A 25,346-nucleotide genomic window follows, 5' to 3' on the forward strand; every position below is an offset into this window, starting at 1 on the left:
TGATATAAATAGCATTGTATTATGGGATTCTATCTAGTATACTGAGCTACTAATGGAGAAACATAGCATTGTGTGCAGAGTACAAGATGAAAGTATAATATTTGTAATGTTAATATGTTGAATAATTAAATGATAATTGTCCTGAAATGTTCAAAAATTCACAAAATGGGGGTGTTCTGAGGACGTTATTCGTATTGTGTGATTGCTTCGCTGTATGCAATGAGGGAATGGCACAGAGAGTAAAGTGGACGCCGTCCGCGGACACCGCGGCTGTTCGTGGACAGGGTGTGCTACATCCGGGTTTTTCCAGCAAATCCAACATGGAAAGAAGACTGTACGGATCAGCCAATCAGATGTCGAGGTTGTGGATTTGTGTTGAAAGAGACTGTGTGTGGGGAAGATGTCAGAAGTAGAGAAAGTCAGGGTGTTGGTGCTTGGAGATATGTTTGTGCATGGTTTACAACAGTACGCTCAATGCAGGCATGTTGCAAAGAACTTTGATGTGAAAGGAGTGGAGGTGGTGTGGAGCACTGTGCCTGATTGCAATGTACAGGGAATTGTACAAGTTTGTGAGGATATGGCCACGATGAACAGTCCGCATGTGGTAGTTTTGCACATGGTGCTTTCCATTTGGGCAACGTCAGTGCCCCTACTTTGTTGGCTGATTTGGAACGCTTGGTTCAAGCCGTAATGAAGATCCTTCCAAATGCAAAAGTAATTTTTTCTGGATTACTACCTAGGGCAATACGGGGCAATAGTTCAGTTTTTTGTCCTCAGCAAAACATTGCTAGGTGTGTCATCAACCGAGGCATGTGTACCTTCATGCTTAGAGCTGGTATGTTCTTCTGTAATAATGAGAATATTGATGCCAGTAATGCTATTAATTTTAAAGAAGATGGCATCTCTTTATCTTTTACGGGAAATACCTTTCTATTTTGGAATGTAAGGGTTGCTTTGGAGAAGGTTATGTGAAGATTTTAGGAGTAAAGTAAGAAAAAAAACAAGAAAAAAAATACAAAATAACAGGTGTCTGTCAAGCATCTGTAAAAAAAACAAAAAAAACAGCTCTTTTCAGAGCCAACTTCAAAGGGGAAATGGGGCACACTATTTAAATTTACATTCACCACGCTCAGATTTTCGATATGTCCGCGGACATGGCGGTAGTCCGCGGACATGAAAATCACTACGAGGGGGTTAGTATGTTCTATGTTACATGTATATGAAGTCAGGGATATTATGGTTAAGTTGTGCTACTAAAAACCTATAAAATTCAGTGAAAAAACTTAGTTAAAGGGATGTTATGGTTCAAAGTAAAACCGAAAAACCCCTGAAATTCGGCAGTTATGGTAAGATAAGCAACCATAACTCGCGCCAACGTGCACTGCTAACACTAACACCCAGGACATCAAAGATGACATCACTGTCATGAGTCAAACCATCATAGAGGGTTGGAGAGAGGTTGAAGCAAGTAGATTAGGGTGTTTGGAGAGAGAAGCGTATATCATAGAGAAAGTTGGAAGGTTGGAGGGGAACCTTCTTAGAAACTGCAGGGTAGAAATGTGGAGGTGCTGAAAGGCCTTAACATCAGTGGCAGAGAGAGAACAACTATTCAGGGCTGTGTATCCGGGGTCTGAGGAGATGAGAATATGTCCCTCTAGAAGGAAGGATTTGGGAGGTTCTGGCAGACCAGGTCAGTCTAGGGCAGAATCTAGAACCAGTGGCAGGTGGTATGAGACGTTGCAATCTCCCCAGGGATCTCGGAGAGTAGGAAAGTAGTAAATGCATGCACAGCAAGGGGATGCCCCTGGCATCAGAACCCTACAGATGGGAGCTGACCAACAGATAGGAACCTTCTTGAGCCTGCCTTCAAGCCCCAGATAAACATAGTCTGAACCACAAAGGTTCTTCTGCCTTTGACACTTAAATGAGTCCTTGAAGTGTTCCCCAGGGTAAAAAGTGTTGCAGATGCGGGCCTCGACCAGCATACTCCAACAAACAGGATTCAGGAACACTGCTAAATTTGCAATCCAAAGACAAAGACCAGGGTCATCGACTAGCTATCCCCACAAGGCCAGATCACTTAAATGAGTCTTTCAAGTGTTCCCCTAGCTACGAAGTGTTGCTGATGCGGGCCTCGACCAGCATACTCCAACGACCAGGATTCAGGAACACTGCTATCTTTGCAATCCAAGCCAAAGATCAGGGTCATCAACTAGATATCCACACAAGGCCAGATCAAGGATACCACCTGGATCTTTGTAAGAGACTATATTGCATTTTCACTTTCTTTGAAGAGGTGATACCTAGAGAACTTAACTGTCAGATTTCCCTTTGGTGGCTCAAACAACCCCTTCCTTTTTTGGTTTTCTTTGACATTTGACCTACTCTTAGTTATTTCCCTACACTTGCCTCGCCATGTTAGTTCCTGTACACCAAACATTTCCTACGTAAACCACTGAAACTTGTCTTGTGTTTTCTACTCGGCATACAATGTGACAATGGCTGAATGATTTTATTTCCTGTTCGAGACCTCTTTGTGGAACCTGCAAATGTTCAAAATAAAAACATTTGAGTTGTCAGAATTATAAAAGTCTGTAATAGTCTGTAATTTACATTGCTTGCCTTCTCCCCGGAAGGCTCTTATTAAGCACAACCACACTTTCTCATCCTTGACTCTCATGAAACCAAGATAACAAGCATAGACATTAAAGATTCCTCTAACAAATAATACAATAAAATACTGTGGTCATACTAGCTCAAATTCTAACTATGAAAAACAACTCTTTGCAGTTACAGTGACCCCCTCTGGACAGATCACCACCTCAGAAGCCCTGGCATTCGACCGCACCACCACAGCAGAAGCAGCAGCCATCATCTCAGAAAACCCAAACCAGGGAGATGTCTTCACGGGAGCCACTGGTAGGTTTTCAGAAAATTACCACTCTATAAAACCATACCGCTCAGAAGTTAGTATGAAGGTTCTAGAAGAAAGGAAAGGTAGACCGATTTGCATATGCTTCCATCAGTTGGATGCACTGTAATATGGTAGTTACAGTCAAAATCTTTGACAAATTCTACTTCAGCTGCAACCTTAGTTGTATGTATTGTCCCTATTGGTAAGGATGCATACACTTCTATGCTCTTTCTGTTTGTTTTTTTGAGTGTGCAAATTATGATTTCTGGTTGTTGACCGTTGCCGATTCTGCTACAGCAGCCTATGGTGTGTATGCACACTGTTCGTTCACACCAGTACATTGTATTGTTCATTGTATATAGACTTGTCTTCAATCTATGGTAACATTGAACCATACATTCAAGCAAGTCTAACAAGCGGTGAATAGAAAATTGTGAGCAGGAAACACTTTGCTGTTACTTTTCAGGTTACAGTGCTTGGCTCTGTGGGGCAGATCCAGTAAAGCTCCTTCAGGCCTTGCTCAAGATGCCAATGTTTTCCTTTCAAGTCTAGCAGTGAGATCCATGCCTATTGTAACGAAGGGGTGGTATCAAAGTAAGACGGACACAAGTGATCACAGTTTAAGGGTGTTTATTAAACTGTAAGAATGGGTGAGATAAACACAAGCCACGCCACTGAGTGGATACGCTCCTTTATCAGCGAAAGGAGCTTGAAGATATGCTGGGGTACTGCCTGCTCCAATCCTGTCTCTATCAAATACGGATTTCTCCAGCCCTTTTTAACATCTACATAAGGCCTTTATGTGAAACACTTGAAAACATGGGCCTCCATTTCACCAACTACGCTGATGACTTTCAGCTCACCATGAATCTTAGTGGTGATCATGCTATAGACACAACAATCCTTAACCACATCTATTCGATCATCCAGGAGTGGATGATTGAAAACAGGATATGTATAAACAGCTCTAAATCCGAGCTCATGATATTTGGGACAAGCCAAGCTAGAAACAAGCATGACCAAGCGTACACAAGTTTCATACTAGACACCTGCCCCATCAAGGTGGTTGAGAAGGTCAAAATACTAGGCATAGTATTTGAGGCATCCCTTAATGTGGACGCCCATGTCAACAAGGTTACTAAAAATGCCCATTACCATCTGAAAATCTTGAGACAAATAAATCCATTTGTTTCACGTAAAAACTGTGAAACTTTAGTTCGAGCCATAATCATGCCGCAGCTGGACTATTGCAATGCCTTACTATGTGGAGCTAACAAAAAGGACATTCAAAAGCTTCAGATTATTCAAAATGACGCTATGAGGATAATCTATATTGTCACAAGGAGAGAACATATTTCAAACCACAGAAAGGAGATTCACTGGCTGCCTGTGGAAAAATGAATTCAATTTAAGACACAAGCTTTGGCTATGTCTATACGGAGAGGCACCAGACTATTTAAAGCAAACTTTGAGAAACTATTCCCCAAACAGGACCCTGCGCTCAAGTGCTGCACATCTTTTTGTCATACCACAGGCCAAACTAGCTTGAGGAAAAGGCAGATCCTTCCCTCTCAGAGCGGCAAGTACTTGGAATAAACTTCGCACATCCATGCGTTCAGAGGAAAGTTAGAGTACTTTCCGAAAAAATCTGAAAACAATCCTGTTCCAGTAGATTAGCCATACCCATGTCCTGTTACTTTTATGTTGTCTGTTGAGCGCCCCGATGCCTGCGGGCTATGGTGCTATAGAAATAAACAAATAAATACAAAATTAAAAATCTAAACCTAAATCTAAGATGGGAGCAAGCTAAGACCATCAAATAATAATACAGTCCTAGTGGAGTCTAGTCAAATACAAGGGCCTATACTAACAAAACCTATTGCCAATCCTTACCGCTATGCTGCAAAAGAGTGTGGGATAAAGAAAGAAGTGTTCACAAAATGATAAATCAGGATGTTAAGGACAGGGTCTCCCTTCCCCACCTTTTTGGCACTGGTCAAGCAGGGACACTCGAGCAGAGCACACTTATAAGCTTCTCCGGGATGAGGTTACAGTTCCTTTGAACAATATCCGGTCCTTCTGTCCTTCTGTGCCCAAATCTCTTTCAAGTTATCCAAAACGTCTCTTGCTTCAGAGGGCTTAATATATTAAACAAACAAATAGTTCCTTCCACAGTTTGTAGGGTGGCTTTGTTTCACCCACCTGGGATCCCCCTACGTCGGGCTCAGATTCCCTGTTCCCAATTCCTTCAAACAAAAAGTTATTTCTCAAACATTCCCATAGGATGATTTGCTCTTGACCCAGGAGCCCCCCTCAGCCGGGCTCTCATCCTTCTCTCAACATTAGCCTCCCTCAGAACAACCACTCACTGTGGACATCCCTCAGTTGGGTTTACACTTGTTGTCACAATGTTCACGGGTGTATTACTGTTCACCCTAATTGGCAGACATCCCTCAGCCGGGTTCACATTTGTCGCAATAACACAATTCACTTTGCTTCATCACAATGCAGGATTCACTTCCTTAGCTTTCTCCTGGCATCTTTCCGTCGGGTACACATTACCACTTTAGCATAGTTCAAAAAGAAAGTCATTCTAGACCCCTTAGGTTCTTCCCTTACCCAAGACCGGGTCTCAGCCCCCAGTGAGGCTTTCCCTAGATTCCCCAGTCAGGCTTTCCCTAGAGCCCCCAGTCAGGCTTTCCCTAGAGCCTCCAGTCAGGCTTTCCCTAGAGCCTCCAGTCAGGCTTTCCCTAGAGCCTCCAGTCAGGCTTTCCCTAAAGCCTCCAGTCAGGCTTTACACAATTCTATCATCACAATGTTCTCAGATGGGTTACTGATTACTCTATTTCACAGGCATCCCTCAGCCGGGTTCACACTTGCCTCCATAATGTGTCAAAGACTTTAGCCTGTACAAGGGTATGACTTGACTCTCGTATGACCACTTTCACACATCAGGCCGGTCTCCCCTGAGGCCCTTAATGTTAGCCTCCCTCAGTCGGGCTCAGACCAAAACTCACTGTGGGCATCCCTCCGTCGGGTTCACAATGGCCACAGTTCACAATCTCCCTGACTCACCGGCTGTGTTGACTTTACTGCATCCGCTTTCTAGCAGGAGCCAAGGTTTTCGGTGAGGCGTGGGTCACCTCTTTTCAGCTCTCAAGGTTCACAAAAGAAGGTTTCCCTCAGCCCGTTTCAAGCCTTCACTCTTCCAGCAGCCTTCACTAAGAAGGCTTGCCTCAACCAGGCTCGAGCTTCCTTTCAAAGTACACAATTTAGCAAAACAAGATTTTTTGGAACTTCTGGTCCCAGAATACACTCGGCTGATTTTGCTCCCACTTCATAGCTCCAAAAACGGCTTTTTCCGGGCACTGGGAGCTACAGGAGCTCAAAGGGGATGTTAGTTGGAGGTCATGGTCTCCCCCTCTGCCCCTCAGAGACCTAGGTTCGCCTGCCTGGCCCAGGGGAGGAGTTTTGCTGTGGTGGTGTCGCCAGGCAACCCCAGCTGCCCCTGGTCGTGCCTTCCGGAAATACAGCCCTCCTCCAGACAGCAGTCTCCTCTCAAATAGCAGGGCTAGTGTTTGGGCGGGTTTCTCCTCCTCCAGGTCTCCCAGGGTCTTCAGCTCACTAGGGTTTTCTCCGGCACCTTCCAGCATCCCAGACTCACTCAAAGTGCGCTCTCCTGCTCCACCATTTATACTTCCTGGGAGTAGTGATTAAAATCAGGTGTGCATGGTTGTGAAGGGAGGCATGACTTTGCCTGGTCTCATTAGGGTGACAGAATGATCTATAAAGGGGAGAGTCTGTCTTCTGTGTCTGTGTTTCTCTGTCGATAATCCTCATCCTCCCAATCTCTCTCCTCCTCGTCCCAGTGGTTTTAGGAAAAAACAGTGTGGAGGGATTATGGGAGTTGTAGTTTTCCCGAAGAATATTGGAAAAACCATGTGGGTTTTCATCAGGGTGAAGGGCGTAACGGTAGTGTTGTGTACAAATGGGTTGTTGACAAAAGTATCCCATAATGACAGAAGGGACGTTGGGTAGGGATGTACTGGAACAGAGGACATGTGGTGTCTTGCCCAAGGGCGTTCCTTCCCCAGTCTCCCAGGCTCCCCTTCCCAGGTTATCCTCCATCTCTTGTCCTCCCCCAGGGTTGGGATCCATGATCGATAGCCCGTCCCTGGCCACCAGAGTCAGGGATCCCCGGGAATAACATGGGAGGAACGCCTCAGTTTTCTCACACTGCACACGTTCTTCTGATTAAAGTGTTACTCTCCCAAATGGTGAGATCCATTTCCCCCAGTACACTTTTATTTTAATTTTTCCTGCAGACTGCTGATGTGCTTACTGAAATTGTAATGACAGAAGCTTTGCTCATCCCGCTGTTCCTTGGCAGTATGCCACTAGAAGTTTCAATTAATAAAGCAGCTTCTGTCCTCGGGTACCTAGTAAGAATTTTAAGTTACCATCTTCATTTTGGTCAATTCAGTTGAATAAATCCATCCAAATATTGCTTTTAATGTGTACCCTAGTATTATCTTTCACATTTTTGTAGTTTTTTTTTTCTCATATTTTGCCGTGAGTACTTCTGTTCCCCATTCCACATTTGTCATTACTTGTCCTTGCTCAATAATGATTCAATTATAAATATATTTTCTGTAGCACTTGGCTTTCTTTTTCCTTCTGTATATCACACAAATATTAGCTTACACTGCAATGTTAACTTGTTTTGTGGAAAATATTGTGTTAGCAGTAGTCCACATTGTGTGAAAATAAGTTTTACACTGCCAATTTCTTTTTCCCACATTTGACATTACTTTTGTTGTTTTTTAATGTAAAGTAAAACATGGAATATATCAGCATTTGTTTAAATGTAGATGTATGATATGATATATGTCATTTGTAACGCACCTATACACAAGTGTTTCAAGGCGCGACGAGGCAAGGAAGGGGGAACAGAGGGAGGACAGAGACCACGATCTGACTAGGCCAAGTTACATTGAGATTGCACAAGTGCAGGGGAGGTGGAAGGGGAAAAGTGCCCGGGAAAAGGGGAAGGGGCAGTGCTGTACATGGGATCAAAACAATAACAAGAAGTGCGGTCAGCAGGTGGCAGGTGCAAAGGTAAGTGCAGACAACAGGTGTCCAAAAGTGCAGGTAGGGGGACTGTAGGGTTACAGATACAGACCCAAGTGCAGGTGTTGCCGGGAGGCAGTTCAGGAGTGCAACTGGGTGGGCAGGGACCTGGGCCCGAATTCAGAGTGTAGCCATGTGACCAGTGCAGTATCAGACAGGAAATAGCAGGGGAGAGGAAGAGAGAAGGCACAAGCAAAGAGGAAGAGAGAAGGCGGAAGCAAAGAGGACGGTCTTGAGGTGCTTCTGGAACCGGAGATGGTTCTCCTCAAGTTTCAGAGAGGCAGGGAGGCTGTTCCAGAGGGAGGCCCCAGCCGAAGAAAGAGATCTACCACCAACTGGTTGCTTGGAGAAGCAACTGACCCTGAGGAGGTGGAGGAGTGAAGAGCTCGAGTAGGAAGGTATTTACAAAGAGAGAGTTGGAGGGTTTGAGGACCCAGGCCCCAGAAGGCCTTGGGTACAATGCAGAGGGTCTTGCACGCAATCCTTGCAGCCACTGGGAGCCAGTGCAGAGATTTCAGTGCTGGAGATATACGATCCCTGGGCTTGAGGCCAAGTACAAGTCTCGCAGTCCTGTTCTGGATGAGTTGCAGAGGGCAGAGGTGTCATGATGCCTACCCCCAGGCATCCGGACCAAGCCCATCAGCCCCTATACCTACGTTGCATGCTACACCAGACTGAAAACAATTGGAAGGAAATGTTATGGATTGCTGAATACGCATACAATAACTCAGTACATTCAGGAACCGGACAAAGCCCCTTTTATACCATGTATGGACATCATCCTTGAACCTCAGAACTCGATTCGCCCCAGCACTTGGAAATGCCGGCAGTGACCCATCTGCACTCTACTATTACACAGGCCTTTAAGGAGGCAACTGAACATTTGAAACAAGCAAAAGAGAAATACAAGAAAAATGCTGATCAACATAGAAGTGACACTCCCCAATACCAGATTGGAGATCAGGTTTGGCTGGCTATGAAACACATACCTCTAAAAGGAACTCGAACTTTTAATCCTAGATATTTGGGATCTTACACCGTTAAGGCCATTATCAACCCGGTGGCCGTCAAATTAGAACTACCCTCTAATATGCGGATCAATCCTGTCTTTCATGTTTCACTTTTAAAACCAGTTCAACCCGGAACAAGATTAACCAAACCACCAGACCCCATCCTGATAGATGGAGAACCTGAATTCGAGGTAAAAAATATCCTGGACTCTAAGGTGGTTAAATCAAAACTTTTTTATTTAATCGAGTGGAAAGGTTACGGACCACAAGAAAGGTCATGGGAGCCCAGTGACCACGTTCATGCACCTCGGTTGGTGAAAAGATTCCATCGGAACTTCCCAGACAAACCAGGGCCCAGGGGAAGAACAACTTTAGGGGGGGCCTTGGGGGAGGAGTGCTGTCATGATGCCTATCCCTAGGCATCCGGACCAAGCCCATCAGCCCTGGGAGCAGGCATCTAGACATTTAGTAAAACCTCAGCAACCCCGGCTAGGGGCTATCTGGGTGCAGTGCTGGTGCTTTAGGCGCCAGGCTCATAATAGAAATCAGTCCTGGCGCCTAAGGCGCCATGCTCATAGCCATTACTTACCTCAGGCAGACCATGCTGCAAATGACTCCAATCCAACATGAAGCCTGAAAGGGACTATTTTTTACTCGGGTGTGGTTCTAGGGACTTCTTACCTGGGACTACTTTTGAGGCTATTTAAACCACGCCCGACCAGCAACACACGCTTCGCGTTATTCTGCATCCAGCAGCGTAACGCTCACCGTGCCTGCAAGTCAGCTTCCAGACCTCTGCCACGCCCGTCCTGAATCCGGAGCTCCTAGAGAAGAACGAAAGTAAAGGCAAGGTTAGAAAACGAACTTTATTCCAGTTTCTCACCTGATTCCGGAACCATCACGTCTCAGCATCTAGAAAGGACATTCTTTCTACACACGTCGCATCGCCAGCTGCAGCACCGCGCCATAATCACCAGTCCTCACAGCACCTTTCGATCTGGCGCTGCCTCCATTATTTCTTCGCCGGCTCCGGCATCTGGGGACAAAAGAAACAACCAGGTCAGCCGAGAGAGCCAACAAATGCAATCTCTCTTACCACCATAGACTTACCTGATTACCACCGGAGGCATTATTCTCTCTTCACATCTTCAAACGCCACATCTGAAAACGGAGAGAAAACAACACGTTAAATACATGCATCATTTACCGGACAGCATCGGGTAATACAGACTCTTACCTGAACGCCATCTACCGCCACGAGACCATCTTTTCTCGAACTCCACTGCAAGATAAGAAAGGAATGGGATACGAGTGAACATCGGACATATTGAACTCTATGAACTCTATACTTACTGGTCTTCGCCAGGAACCTCAGTCAACTCTCATCCAGAACTCCCCAACGCCTTTTAACCAGTGAAGCAACTGGTGTCTACGCGCCCCTGCAATCCATGCAGGATGGAGAGCTCATCTTTTAAGAATATAAGGTGAGAGTACTGGAAGGGGATTTTGGAGGTGATTAGTGGGGAGAGCAGGGAGGTGCCTGTAACGCTCACCTGATTCTCGCAGAGGCGCCGGTCTTGACTGGGCGACTACCGTATCTTCAAAGGTGATGTGTAGCACCCGGTTGGCTCTTTGGGCTGGACCTCTGTGCACTGTATGCCTGACGTGTAGAGTAAGATGTCTGCAGATAGAAAATATGGGGTTAATGAACTGGGGTTATTGGGGTGTCCCTATCTCTTTCCTCTTCTCCTCTCCTGTAGACCCCCAAAGGTTAACGCTCTCACCTTAGGTAAGTGAATGCCGAGCTCTCCATCTGCCTCGGGGCAGGGTGCTGTAACCAGTTTCTTCACTGGATAGGTAGCGCAGGCCTCTTGACTTCAGAGGACTGCTGTCCGTCGTTTACTGCACGAACGGTAAGTTTCGAGTCATTCAAATGTCTTTAAAGTCTTTAGTAATGATGTCTCTTGTTTTGCAGGGTTCCGGCGATGGCTGATGACGGGCTGAAGTGAGTTGAAGATGGAGCCCGTGTGATGAATAGAAGCGCCTGGAAGCACGTAAGTAAGCGCTTGTTGCCTGCTTCACTATGCGCTCTAACTGTCTTTTTATTTTGCAGGTACGAGTTCGGAGCGGCTGCAGGGTGCCGGAATACCCACTGGATTAGATGTGGAAAGGAGTAATGGCACGTGAGTATTAAAGTTCCCCAATGTCTTTAAACGCACCTTGTTTTGTCTTTCAGATGCCGGAATGCAGTGTGAAGACCTCCGGAGCGCACGAAGAGTAGGTAAGCCTTTGCCTTTCAGATGCCGGAATGCTAACCTGTTCTTTCTTGTCTTTATAGGTGTTGCTGAAGACTGGATTCAGGATGGTAAGCCTTTGCCTTTCAGATGCCGATATGCTAACCTGTTCTTTGTCTTTATAGGTGTTGCTGAAGACTGGATTCAGGATGGTAAGCCTTTTTCCTTAGGCCCAGGACCGGATGCAGAAGACACGATGAGCGTTCTGCTGCAGAGGTTGCAGAATAACGCAAAGCAAGATTCATCCACCGGGTGTGGTTTAAATAGCCTCCTGTAGTGCTTAGGTGTCTCCTTCCACAGCCACGCCTAAGTAAGAAAAGAGTTCCTGGTAAGAAAAGAGTTCCTGCCTTCCAGAAGAGTTCCAGTGTTCTGAATCTAGGGAGTGGCTCCAGCCCCACCCAACAGGAAAAGTAGTTCCAAACAGAAGAGGATCAGAGGCTCAACTGGCAGGCAAGTAAGCAGCATGGTCTGCTGAAGGTAAGTCCACCCAAGCATTATGAGCCCGGCGCTTCCAGCGCTGGGACTGGGCATATTTATGAGCCTGGTGCCACTGGCGCCAGGACTGGGTCCAAAAGGTCCCAATTGGGACTGGTTGGCACTCGGAACCTGGGTTATGGATCTGCTTCCAAGGGAGTTGGGAAAACCCTGACCTTTTGGAAGCAGAGATCATGACAGTACCCCCCCTCAAGGCCCCTCCCAAACCGGGCTTCTCCGGGGGTTTTGGCTTGTCAGGAAATGTTCGGTGAAATCTTTTGATTAGGCGAGGAGCGTGGACATATTCAGCAGGTTCCCAGGATCTCTCTTGGGGGCCGTAGCCTTTCCAGTCAATTAGGTAGAATAGTTTAGATTTGGAGATCTTGGAGTCCAGAATGCTTTTGACTTCAAACTCGAGTTCTCCATCCACTAGGATAGGTTTTGGAGATTTGGTTAGTCGGGTTTGAGGTTGCATGGGTTTTAATAGAGAGACGTGGAAGACCGGATGTATCTTCATGTGCGGGGGCAAGTCCAACTTGACCGCTACTGGGTTTACTATGGTAGTGATGGAATAGGGACCAAGGTATCTTGGGTTGAATGTGCGTGGCCCTTTTAGAGATAGATATTTGGTGGATAACCAGACTTGATCCACTACTTGATAGTGAGGGGCTTCCTTCCGATGTTGATCTGCTCCTTTCTTGTATTGTTCTTTAGCCCTTTGAAGGTGAGAAACAGCTTCCTTAAAGGCTTGGGTGATTGTAGAATGCAGGTAGTCTACTGCTGGTGTTTCAAGATCTTGGAGGGGATCCAACTCCGAGGTTCGAGGGTGACTGCCGTACAAAAGAAAAAACGGGGTTTTCCCAGTTCCCGAATGGACAGAGTTATTGTAGGCATACTCGGCTATCCAAAGGATATCTTTCCAAGTTTTTTCAGTTTGTTGCAGCATGCACCGTAAATACTGTTCCAGAGTTTGATTGGTCCTCTCGGTTTGTCCGTCGGTCTGAGGGTGGTGACTGGTCGATAGTCTCACATCAATTTGAGCCGACCGACAGCAACTTCGCCAAAAATGAGAAATAAATTGACTACCTCGATCCGAAATTAGAACCGAAGGAAAACCGTGCAGTCGGACGATGTTTTCGAGAAATTCTCGGGCCAGAGTTGCTGCTGTTGGCAAGCCTTTGAGCGGAATGAAATGCGCCATCTTGGAGAATAAGTCCACGATTACTAGAATCGTATTGTATCCGGAGCATGGAGGTAGATCGGTGATGAAGTCCATAGAAAGCGTATGCCAAGGGCGAGGTGGGATGTCAATAGGGCGTAAGAGGCCTGCTGGTCTTTCCTTTTGACTCTTGTTTTGGGCGCATACTCCACAGGACATTATAAAGTCTCTGATATCTGTTTTCCAAGACGGCCACCAGAAGTAGCGCTTGATCTTTTCTGAGGTCTTGGCTATACCGGGATGACCTTCCATTAAAGAGTCGTGATAACAAGAGATTACTTTTTTCTGTAAATCTGTGCTGGGTAGGTATAATCGTTCTTGGAAATACAATAAGTTGTCCTTTACTGCAAAGTCCTTTCCCTGCAGATGCCAATTCTGTATGTCTGCTGGAGTTACAAGTTGCCTGGCTTTATCCTTAACTTCCTCTATGGATTCTGTGGCAATTACACCCAGAATTCTTTGTTCGGGAATGATTGGTACAGGTTTAGGGTTGACCAAGTGTTCTTCCACTCCCATCCTAGAAAGGGCATCGGCTTTACCGTTCTTTGTACCAGGTCGATAGGTAATTATTAAGTCAAACTCGGCAAAGAATAATGCCCAACGGAGTTGTCTAGAGGATTGGGCTTTTGCGGTCTTCAAATATTGCAGGTTTCGGTGATCCGTAATCACAGTAACGGTGTGTCGGGCCCCCAGCAGATAATGCCGCCAAGCCTTAAAGGCAGACTTGATAGCCAGAAGTTCCTTGTCAGTAATCGTGTAATTGATTTCAGGAGGCGAGAATTTGCGGGACCAAAATGCCACGGGATGCAACTGATAGGTTACGGGGTCCTTTTGTGATAGAACTGCCCCCATGGCAAGGCTTGAAGCATCAGTTTCCACGATGTAGGGGAGTTCGGGGCGAGGGTGTTTTAAGATTGGTGCAGAGATAAATTTAGTCTTCAAATCCTGGAAAGCTTGTTCCGCCTCGGTAGACCATTCAAAACGTTTGTTTTTCTTTAACAAGGCAGTGATGGGCTGGACTATTCGAGAGAATTCGGGGATAAACCTGCGGTAAAAGTTAGCGAAGCCTAACATGCTTTGCACACCTTTTACGGAGGATGGTGATGGCCATTTGAGAACTGCATCGACCTTCTTTGAATCCATACGCACTCCGCCAGGTGATAATATGAATCCCAAGAATTCAACTTCAGTCACGTCGAAAACACATTTTTCCAACTTAGCGAAAAGTTTGTGTTGACGCAATCTTTCGAGGACCATTTTCACGTGTTTCCGATGTTCAGATTCCGATGAAGAATAAACGAGGATGTCGTCAATGTAAACAACAACACATACATCTATGAGCTCTCTGAGGACATCGTTCATAAAATATTGAAAGGCGGCCGGGGCATTGCAAAGTCCGAAGGGCATGACCTGATATTCAAATAGCCCATACTTGGTGCGGAAGGCCGTCTTCCATTCATCGCCCTCTTTTACTCGTACCAAGTGGTAAGCTCCTCTAAGATCCAGCTTTGTATATATGCATGCTTTTCTGACTTGGTCCAGGAGTTCAGGGATCAAAGGTAACGGATATCTATTCTTAACGGTGATCTGGTTCAGGGAGCGATAATCGATACAAGTTCTAAGGTCTCCTTCCTTTTTTGGAACGAAGAACAAAGCTGAAGAAGCAGGGGACTTGGAAGGACGAATAAACCCATTTGCCAGGTATTGATCCAGGTATTGTCGAAGGTGAAGGTTCTCAGGCTCGGTGAGGGCATAAATTCTACTACAAGGAGGATTAGATCCAGGTATCAGGTCTATCTGGCAGTCATAAGACCTATGAGGAGGTAGAGAGTTAGCCTGATCCTTCCGGAAAACATCTTGGTATTCTAGGTATTCGGGAGGTAACTGGGGAGTCTCTGAAGAAATTGCGGCCAGTGCAACACCAGGTGGAGGGTGACAAGTAGAGACACATTCTGGAAACTGGACCGTTCTTGCTCGCCAATCGATCAGAGGATTGTGTTTCTCTCACCAAGGTATTCCTAGAATAATCTGAAACTGAGGGGCCTTGATCACATCGAACACGATCTTCTCATGGTGTCCATCTTGACTTACTAGCGTCACCTCTTGAGTGGTATGCGTTACTGGCCCGGAGGCTATCTCCGTACCATCCACCGTAGTAATGACGTCCTTTACAGCCTTGGGACAAAGAGTTAGATTCATCCTCAAAACCATTTCATGATCCACATAATTGCCGATGGCACCGCTGTCGACGTAAGCTTCAATTGCATGTAATCGATCCGGATTATCAGGGCTAATGAGGACCATAGGTATCACGAAATGCGAGGTCACGGAACTGGTTTTCACGCTCGGCAAGAGGACCTCTATTCTTGTCGGGCGAGGTCGTTTCCCTGCTCAGAGTTTGTAACTTTGGTAACTGCAGCTCCTACTGCCTTCTTGGCAGGTTTCACCGGACAGTCTCGAAGAAAGTGCCCTGAGTTTCCGCAATATAGGCATAATTTCAACTGTTTCCTCCTTTCCCGCTCCCTTTGTGTTAGAGGACCTTTCAGACCCCCTATTTGCATGGGTTCCCCGGAGTCTACTCCTTTGGAAGGAGTTGGCGGTTTGGAAAATACTCGAGCATCAAACTTGGAACGATCGGCCTTCCTGTTCTGCAGCCTGTGATCCATTTGAACGACCAAGTCTATATAATCCGAACAGTCTTGTGGGGGATTCACTACTTGGGCTAAAACGTCTTTGAGCTCTCCACGTAGACCTCTATAAAACAGCGTAATCTTTTTGTCCTCAGGCCATTGAGTTTCCACTATTAGTCTATTGAAAGATGCAATATAAGCCAAAAGGTCTTGATTACCCTGTCGCAACGAAAGAAGCTCATTGTCCAAGGCCTGCCCCTGTGAATGTCTTGCGAACAGTTTTTCCATACTAAGCTGAAAGGCTTGAAAATCATGGAGAACCGGATCATCTTGATTAACTAGAGGGATCGACCAGTCTGCCGCATTGCCACTAAGGTACGAAAGTACAAAAGCTACTTTTGCTTGATCAGTTGGAAAGGCTGCTGGCCGGCATAAGAAGTGCAACCGGCACTGATTGATAAATACTGCAAACCTCTTTGGGTCACCAGAAAATCGTTCGGGCGGAGCCAGAGGTACATTCCCAGGTAGGTTGATCTGCACTGGATTCATAGAGGATGTTGAAGGAAGATTTGCCCCTGATGCGGATAACGGGGTCTGTCCGGCTTGTGACTGTAGCACTTGTCTAGCAAGATTGTCTGTTCTCTCCTTGGAAATAATTAGTTCCCTTCTTAGAGCATTCGTTTCCTGACGAGCTGCATGCACTTCTGCCCTTAGTTCCGCAAGTAACCGGGCTGGGGGGTCAGTATCCGAGGTTTCCATAGTGCCTGGGCGAGAGTTTTGCGGTAGGCTTTGCGTTCTGTAACGCTCACCTGATTCTCGCAGAGTCACCGGTCTTGACTGGGCGACTACCGTATCTTCAAAGGTGATGTGTAGCACCCGGTTGGCTCTTTGGGCTGGACCTCTGTGCACGGTATGCCTGACGTGTAGAGTAAGATGTCTGCAGATAGAAAATATGGGGTTAATGAACTGGGGTTATTGGGGTGTCCCTATCTCTTTCCTCTTCTCCTCTCCTGTAGACCCCCAAAGGTTAACGCTCTCACCTTAGGTAAGTGAATGCCGAGCATCCATCTGCCTCGGGGCAGGGTGCTGTAACCAGTTTCTTCACTGGATAGGTAGCGCAGGCCTCTTGACTTCAGAGGACTGCTGTCCGTCGTTTACTGCACGAACGGTAAGTTTCGAGTCATTCAAATGTCTTTAAAGTCTTTAGTAATGATGTCTCTTGTTTTGCAGGGTTCCGGCGATGGCTGATGACGGGCTGAAGTGAGTTGAAGATGGAGCCCGTGTGATGAATAGAAGCGCCTGGAAGCACGTAAGTAAGCGCTTGTTGCCTGCTTCACTATGCGCTCTAACTGTCTTTTTATTTTGCAGGTACGAGTTCGGAGCGGCTGCAGGGTGCCGGAATACCCACTGGATTAGATGTGGAAAGGAGTAATGGCACGTGAGTATTAAAGTTCCCCAATGTCTTTAAACGCACCTTGTTTTGTCTTTCAGATGCCGGAATGCAGTGTGAAGACCTCCGGAGCGCACGAAGAGTAGGTAAGCCTTTGCCTTTCAGATGCCGGAATGCTAACCTGTTCTTTCTTGTCTTTATAGGTGTTGCTGAAGACTGGATTCAGGATGGTAAGCCTTTGCCTTTCAGATGCCGGAATGCTAACCTGTTCTTTGTCTTTATAGGTGTTGCTGAAGACTGGATTCAGGATGGTAAGCCTTTTTCCTTAGGCCCAGGACCGGATGCAGAAGACACGATGAGCGTTCTGCTGCAGAGGTTGCAGAATAACGCAAAGCAAGATTCATCCACCGGGTGTGGTTTAAATAGCCTCCTGTAGTGCTTAGGTGTCTCCTTCCACAGCCACGCCTAAGTAAGAAAAGAGTTCCTGGTAAGAAAAGAGTTCCTGCCTTCCAGAAGAGTTCCAGTGTTCTGAATCTAGGGAGTGGCTCCAGCCCCACCCAACAGGAAAAGTAGTTCCAAACAGAAGAGGATCAGAGGCTCAACTGGCAGGCAAGTAAGCAGCATGGTCTGCTGAAGGTAAGTCCACCCAAGCATTATGAGCCCGGCGCTTCCAGCGCTGGGACTGGGCATATTTATGAGCCTGGTGCCACTGGCGCCAGGACTGGGTCCAAAAGGTCCCAATTGGGACTGGTTGGCACTCGGAACCTGGGTTATGGATTTGCTTCCAAGGGAGTTGGGAAAACCCTGACCTTTTGGAAGCAGAGATCATGACAGTGCCATCACTAGAATCCACGGGTGGCTAAATTCCTCTCTCTACTTGCAGGAGAATCCTTCTACGGGTCAAGCAGACGAGATTAGGAGGGCCAGTCCAGTCTGTCATCTCTGCACTACGCATCACGTTGGTGGAGGCCGCAGCAGCCCGGGTCCGACTGACGCCCCTGATGGAGCCAGGTCAGCGTAACAAGAGGGTAGAAGCAGGCAGATTTAGAAAGAGACTGTTGCAGTAGTCCAGCCTAGAGAGAACCAGAGCTCTGGAGACAGTGAGCTTCTGGGGGAAGGAGAGGAAAGGAAGAATACCTCTGAGGAGGTGCAGCTAGTAGTGTGACTTCTTATAGACGTCAGAGATGTAAGGAGAAAAGCAGAGTATGGAGTCGAAGATGACCCCGAGGTTCTTAGCCCCACAGGTGGGAGCAGGAAGAGGGCCAAGGGAGGCTGTCGAGAGAGTGACAGGAAAGGAGGATGCAGGTGTGCCGATGAGGAGAATCTCCATCTTACTGGCATTAATGAGGAGATCGTTGACGGCACACCACTCCTGGGTAACAGACAGACAGTCCGAGATGAAAGAAGAAGAAGAGGTGGCAGAGGGGAGCTTGAAAACAAGCTGAGTGTCATCCACATAGCACTGAAAGTTGGAGCAGAGAGTGGCAATGTGGTGGGCGAGAGGTGCTAGGTATTGGTCGAACAGCCAGGGAGAGAGGTTAGACCCCTGAGGAACACCATAGATAGAGAGTGAGATAGAGGAAAGGAAGGACTCAAGCTGGACCTGGGAGGGTCGTTCAGAGAGGAACGAGGTCAGCCAGACCAGGGCCTGATCTGTGATACCCAGGTTATCATGAAGACGATTGAGCAGGATGGCATGATTGACCGTGTCAAAGGCAGAGGAGAGATTGAGTAAGATGAGGACAGAGGGGAGATTAGAATCAAGGTTAGAGAGCAGGTCTTCACGGATGTTCAGGAGAGCAGTATGTATAGTTTTCTTTCTCTTGGCCACATCTGAAGATATACATTCTGCTCCTTTAAAGAATTCATGGATTTGTTTTAATGTTTTCTTTATTCTCATGTTCATACTCATTTGGTAACTGTAGCTCCCCAAACAAGAGTATGAGTGTACTTTAGGGTGGGGCATATTTGTGTATCTGTGTATGCATCTGTGTATGTGTGCTTTTTTATGTTTACATTAAACATTTGTTTTATTATCAAATTCATAGACAGGTTTTTTAATTGTAAAGAAAGTCTTCAGCCTAACTTGTTTGAAGAATTTTGGGTTGATAGCCTTATATGTGCCATTTCCCTTCAATATTTTTCCATAGAGTTGTCCAAGATTCCTGGATATTTTCTTTTAACAGTAGGCTTTCACACATTTTTATTTTAGTGGCATAATCATATTTTAAAGAATTGGGTACATCCCTGCCTGCCAGTACTTATTTTATTACACTTTTGTATATTTGAAATGGGTTCCCTTGTTGTTCATAGAAATTGAAAATGCTTAACTACAGCTTATATTTGCTTATAAGGGATTTTTCAGTGTTTGTCGACAGTGAGTATGATAGTCGCAGGGACCCATTCAGGGGAGATCAGGGCCACTCCGCACCCAGATCAGTTAGGCCTGGGCTTAAAGAAGATCTTGTAGCCCCCCTGGAGGAGTGTGTCCAAAGTAGACAGAGCTGGCTGTGATGACGTCAAGGTTGAAGTCTTCAAGGAAGTGGCAGATATCAGAGGAGTGTTTAATGGCAGCGTGAGAGTTGAGGGTAGCTAAGTGGAGCTGGTTGCCGCCTTTGAAGGTCTTCTGAGGAGGGGTACAGAAATGTGGTACGCCCGTCGGTGGTGGAAAAGGGTTCAGGAGGAGGAGTTGCATGAGAACGGAGGAAGTTGATGAGAGACGGAAGACGCTTATCTAAAAGAAGGAGGAGGAGATTGGGCTGAGAGCCTTGGACCATGACAGTGCCATTATGGTAGACCTTAATGATGCCCCTAGACGAAGGGAAATATGCCAACAGAACTTCCCAACGGGCACCACCATTAATAGGTGAAGAAGAAAAAGGGGATATCACTGAGACCATATGGGGAATCCAAAGGTCCGGAGAGTGAAAGACAAAGAGGATGTCAGTGACAGTCTGCCAGGAGGAAGCGTTGAAATAGGTGTCAGCGACAGGCAGGCCTGGATATATTTCTTGAACTTTTTCCTTCCAGACTTCGAAATAGAGAATAGGATAGGCGATAGAGTAGCAGTTAGAGAAGATAGGGGAGATGGAAAGCACCATGGAGAGAGCGAGCAGAGAGATGGAATGGGGAGAAAGAAAGAGAGAGAGGGAGGGATGGAGACGCTGCACAGTGCAGGATGAACATCAGGCGGCCTAGAAGCAAGCTTGGGGAAAAAAGCCAAAATCTCAGAACATAACAGCAAATGCAAAAACACCCACATTCGAGTTTCCTAGATGGAGGGAAACAGCCTAAATCTCACAGCACAACAGAAAATGCAAAAAAACACCCACATTCAAGTTTCCTAGATCGATGCCTAACTTTCAGAAATGGGAGGGATTGTTTAACATTCTGCAATTCCTTTTACAGAATCCTCCCTTTTGGTGAGGTATTCTTGTCAAAACACTTGCTCTTTACCTTGACCTCTCTGTATTTTGCAATCAGCAAAGAAGCCTCAGTTTTGGACTTCAATTTTAAACCCCTAAGCAACTACAGCAATAACGGGGAGTTAGTAGACATCTAGACCATAGTCGATCTGCGTTTCGTCAGTATAAGAGCTAATGGTATGAATGTTCATGTATTTTTGTTATTTATATTCCATGTCAGTAAGCCCAATATTCATATACCAATTCAGTACATTTCTTTCTACGTTGGCATACTACTTCTCCAAATCTCTTTAATGATTGGATGTGTCAAGATGAGTGGCTGAACGTACTCTGCTGTACCCTACATAACATACACCTTTTGAGCTTGCTTATGTATCATGTATGTCATTTCTTCAAGATTCTTTACTGGATCAGTTGAAACTTTTCACTTATAGAAACTTGTTTTGTGAGGGCACAATATCTTGTCTATAAGACATCTGTTAATGCAATCACCAATTCTCTATCCCATTGATGTCTACTCCGACTTGTGTTTCCCTGATTCCAAACAATAAATTGATGGACACAAAAAATGGTTGCAGTGTTCCTGGATAGAAAAGTGGAATGTTCTTTGCTTTTTCCCTATTGAATGTGTCTTAAAATTGCAGGAGTTTGAGGATTTGTTTCTTTTTCTTTTAAATTCTTTATTCGGATAAAAATCAATAAAAGCGATAGTAGATAAAAATAACATTCGAAAATGACCAAGATTTCATATCAAATGCAATGCATAAAAAGTCAAGACTGGACTTAAAAGTCACATTTGCATTTAGTTAATTAACAATAGGACACACTTTCTCCAATTCATATATGAGGCTCGGATGGTTTTGTTTATACTCTCATCATATAAAAAATGATTACAAATTCTCGAATATAAGAAAGAAGCATTTTCCCTAAAGGTAACTTATGTGAGCAGACCATACTATTAGATATTGTATATTCTGGTTTTCCACGCTGCCTCAAGATAAAGGGCTCCAGCATTTAATGCATCCTTCTTTGTAGTATCTTTGCACAGCTCATATGTCTCTTTAATGGTCTTGACACTATATATCTTAATCTTGTGTTCTAGTGGGCCTATATCACACCTAATTAATTAGGAAGTGTTAATGAACTAAAGGTGATTTCTGGGTTGGCCGGGAGAAGACCATCCCTGACACTTGGTTGTACTAACTAATGTAAGAACAGAAGATGTCCACAATCTGGTGGAACTCTCCCGTCCCCTGCACACCCAATAGTTATTGTAAAGACAATCCATTTCTCAATTATTGTTAAGCGTATTCAATGATACCATTTCTGATCCAATTTATATAAAAAAAGTAATTTTACTTCAGTTGTATGCACTCATATGATTTTCAATTTGTTTTCCACAAATTCATAGTATCATATTTGATTAAGCATAGTCATTCTCAGATTGCACCATAATTCAATTCTTCAAATCAACAAACTAAAATGTTGCTTATAATTATACATTGTAGATTTACAAAAATTCCCAGAGAAGTGGGTAAACAACTCCTGAAGAAGGGGGATTCATCACCCCAAAACACGTAGAGTGGAATACATAAGGATCAGCCTGAACACATAGGAATATATGATTGTGAACTTTACAATATATGTGAATTGACTTAAATCCTTGGTGTTTAACAGTTTACCTGCAATTTGTTCAAACTGACATATAGCAGGAGTTATTATTTAAAATTAAGGTTTGTTGATTTGAAGAATTGAATTATGGTGCAATCTGAGGACGACTATGCTTAATGTTAATGTTAATGTTAAAGGTCATTTGTACCGCGCACTATCACCACCGAAGTGGTCCCCTGGCGCTCTGGCGGCTCTGAAAAGGGGAGGAGAGGGGGTGGGTTAGTAGGAATAAGCTGGAAAAGTGCAAGAGAGCAGTGATGTGCTGTTGGCAGCCTCAGCCCGGTGGTTCCGTCGGCCGGGCTTGGGGTGTTTTATGGTCCGTAGTCGTCGTGTGCTGTTGTGTAAGGCTATGTGTGGTTTGTTTTGTTGTTGCATTGTTGTGAAGTTTGTGCGGATTGCTGCGTTTAAGGCTTGTGGTTGTGTTTGGTTATAGTTTGAGAGGTGTCTGCAGAGGGATGGAATTGTTAGTTGGTTGGTTAGTTGGTATTGCTGTCCTTGCAATTGTGGGATTCCATCTAGGTCCGGTACATGCTAACAGTCACATTTCTATCTAGATGCGACGCAAGCTAGGGTTCATAATTCTAAGTGTGGTGCATGCTAAGAGTCACATATGCTAACGGTCCCATTCCTGAAATTCCATCCGAGTGTGGCATATGCTAACCATCATATTTCTATCTAGATGCGACGCGGGCTAAGCTTGGGAATTCCATCTGAGTGTAGTCAAATATGATACTATGAATTTGTGGAAAACAAATTGAAAATCATAGGAGTGCATACAACTGAAGTAAAATACTTTTTTATATAAATTGGGTCAGAAATTGTATCATTGAATGCGCTTTGACAAGAATTGAGAAATTGATTACTATTGGGTGTTCAGGGGATGGGATAGTTCCACCAGATTGTGGACATCTGCTGTTCTTACACTACATCTCTTAATTACAGGTAGTAGCCAGCGTCTTCTGGTTTTGCCAACTCTGGGCACCAAAATAGAAAATGCTTCATGTCTTCAGTGGATGTTGGTGTTAGGATTGGATTTCTATACTCTGGCCTGGTGGACATATGTATACAAGGCCATTTTAGTTAGTGAACAGGGCCAACTCTGGGAGCTGTAGCCAAACCAATCAAGGTAGCATGGAGTGTGGTCAAAGCTTAGTCTCTGGAAGGGGTGTAGTTTTTTCATAGCAGTATTCTGAGAGTTAGTTACTTAATTGGAGCTGTAAACCTGCTACTGTTGTAATAAAAATGTCTTAACCAGGTATGCCTTCATCCACACGATTTATAAGCATTTATAGGCCTGTCCATCACTGAAGTCCTGTTAAAAACCAGCATTTGTAAAGCCAATAGCTGTGGCTTAAGTATTATGCATTTGACAGGCACTGCTATTAAATGTCCAGGCTCGCACCATTTGCACCTGCTACCATCAATGGCCAGTCAATACTACCACGGCAGTGCCTGTCAAATGCATTTCACATGCCTACTTAAAAGCCCAAACTATTGCCATTGCCAATGTTTTTTTTTTCTGTATAGAAGGGAAGTCTCTGTTGCTCCCTTCTGTACAGTAAAAACTGTAAGAAAAAAAGAAAAGCTGAGCACCTTGGAATGTTTTCTCCATCTTTGATGTATAAGTAGAAATAGACAGACATTTCTGGCGAAAGCCCGCCCGAATCCCTTTAAGTGGTGTTTGGGCAAGCACTGACTAGAGTGGACAGTATAATCTGAGTTATTTTCCATATGCCGCGGATTGTACCATTACCTTCTAACTCTGAATGAGGCCTTAGCTCCGTTCATCAAATGCATCGGTAGAATTGAAAAATATTAATCTTCTGGAAAGGTGTTCTTAAACAGCGACTTGGTACAAGACGGAATGAAGACACGAGTCAATACGGGTTCATCTTAAAGTCAGGAAACAGGCCAGCAAAGAGGATAGACACTGCGATTTACAAGCTGCGTAGATTCCCTGCAGGCACGCATATTTCCTGACAGTCGTAGCCACTTGCTAGACAGTGCAGCTGGGGTGTTAACGGCAATTTACACCTCTGGAAATACGTGAAGGGGAAACTTGCATGTTTAATATAAAGCACGATAAGACGTTTGTGTTTTTTTCTGATGGTCATAGAAGTGCCACCTCATCAAAATTCAGCACCTTTCTTTTTCCTTTATCTGTTTTCACTCTTAACCAAAATAAACTAGTTCTTAGCACATTCCCAAATGGTCCTTGTTTGGCACTGCATCATCGCAAACCAATCTTATTCAAGTACCTAAGAACATATCTGCCACCAAACAGGTTCATATATTGATTATTTTCCTTTTCAGCGAGCAGGGGAAGATGGTTCACTCATGCAGTTGCCAAAATGGAGTCCTGGAGAACCAATGACATTATTTTGTTGGTGCTTGCTACAAGAGAATGGAAAAAGAGAATATTAGGCTGTTTCTACGTTAGGAGATTTTTAAAAAAAATAAAATACACCACAAACCGATTTCACTCTAGATGCCCCCAAATTTGGTATAGAATGTAACTCGGGCATAGTGGTTTGAAGTGGCCTGACCATGATTGCACAGTTGGGTTACATCAATAAATTGGCCTCAGAGCGCACATCCCCTATTCAGGAGTCTGTAATGTAGCCCATAGACCAAATTTAATCCCATCTAATTTGTAAACCTACGTACACAGTTTTTGCATTGTTATCTTTCATGAGCTGTTCTCCATATTGCTTTCAATAGTTTTTGCAACAAGAATTTCCAGGTTATGGACTTTGCTGAGAAAGAGAACATAGTGATTTAAAGCACACAGGCTTCTTCGGTGTGTCTTTGTTCCAATCATCTTCCTGCCTAATATACAAAATAACAATATACTTGTTTGTTAGGTTATGCATCATTAGCAAAGCAGAATGTTTTCTGTGCAGAGGGGACCTAGGTGCTCGGGGCTCTCGGGATCAATAGCAGAGTGCTGTCTGCTGATTGTGGGTTTCCCATGCATAGGGTGATCTCGTGGTGGTCGGGCATGCAGCCTTCCCCAACACTTGTGTTTATAGTAAGGTAATTTACCCTGTTGTTTGTCTTTGTTAACAAAGTGTTATCTACTGACTTTTGGGTTTTCCTACAGTCCCATTTTGGATTCTTGTGACTTTTCCCAACAACTGTGTCTGTTTGGCTAGTGGAGTCATGTGCTGTATTCAGGTGTCTTTATAT

The 25,346-nt window shown here is 45.0% G+C and overlaps 1 protein-coding gene across 2 annotated transcripts in view; it reads left to right on the forward strand.

Annotated features, from left to right (window-relative positions):
- DEAF1 (DEAF1 transcription factor) overlaps positions 1 to 25,346 on the forward strand; it is a 364,344-nt gene that overhangs the window by 112,985 nt on the left and 226,013 nt on the right. For both annotated transcript variants that reach the window (XM_069624041.1, XM_069624040.1), the window contains exon 8: positions 2,791 to 2,919. In XM_069624041.1, the coding sequence (XP_069480142.1) occupies positions 2,791 to 2,919 (129 nt within the window). The remainder of the gene's footprint in view (positions 1 to 2,790; positions 2,920 to 25,346) is intronic.

This window comes from Ambystoma mexicanum, chromosome 11 (genome assembly GCF_040938575.1).
Source record: "Ambystoma mexicanum isolate Mex_15411 chromosome 11, UKY_AmexF1_1, whole genome shotgun sequence".
Lineage (NCBI taxonomy): Eukaryota > Metazoa > Chordata > Amphibia > Caudata > Ambystomatidae > Ambystoma > Ambystoma mexicanum.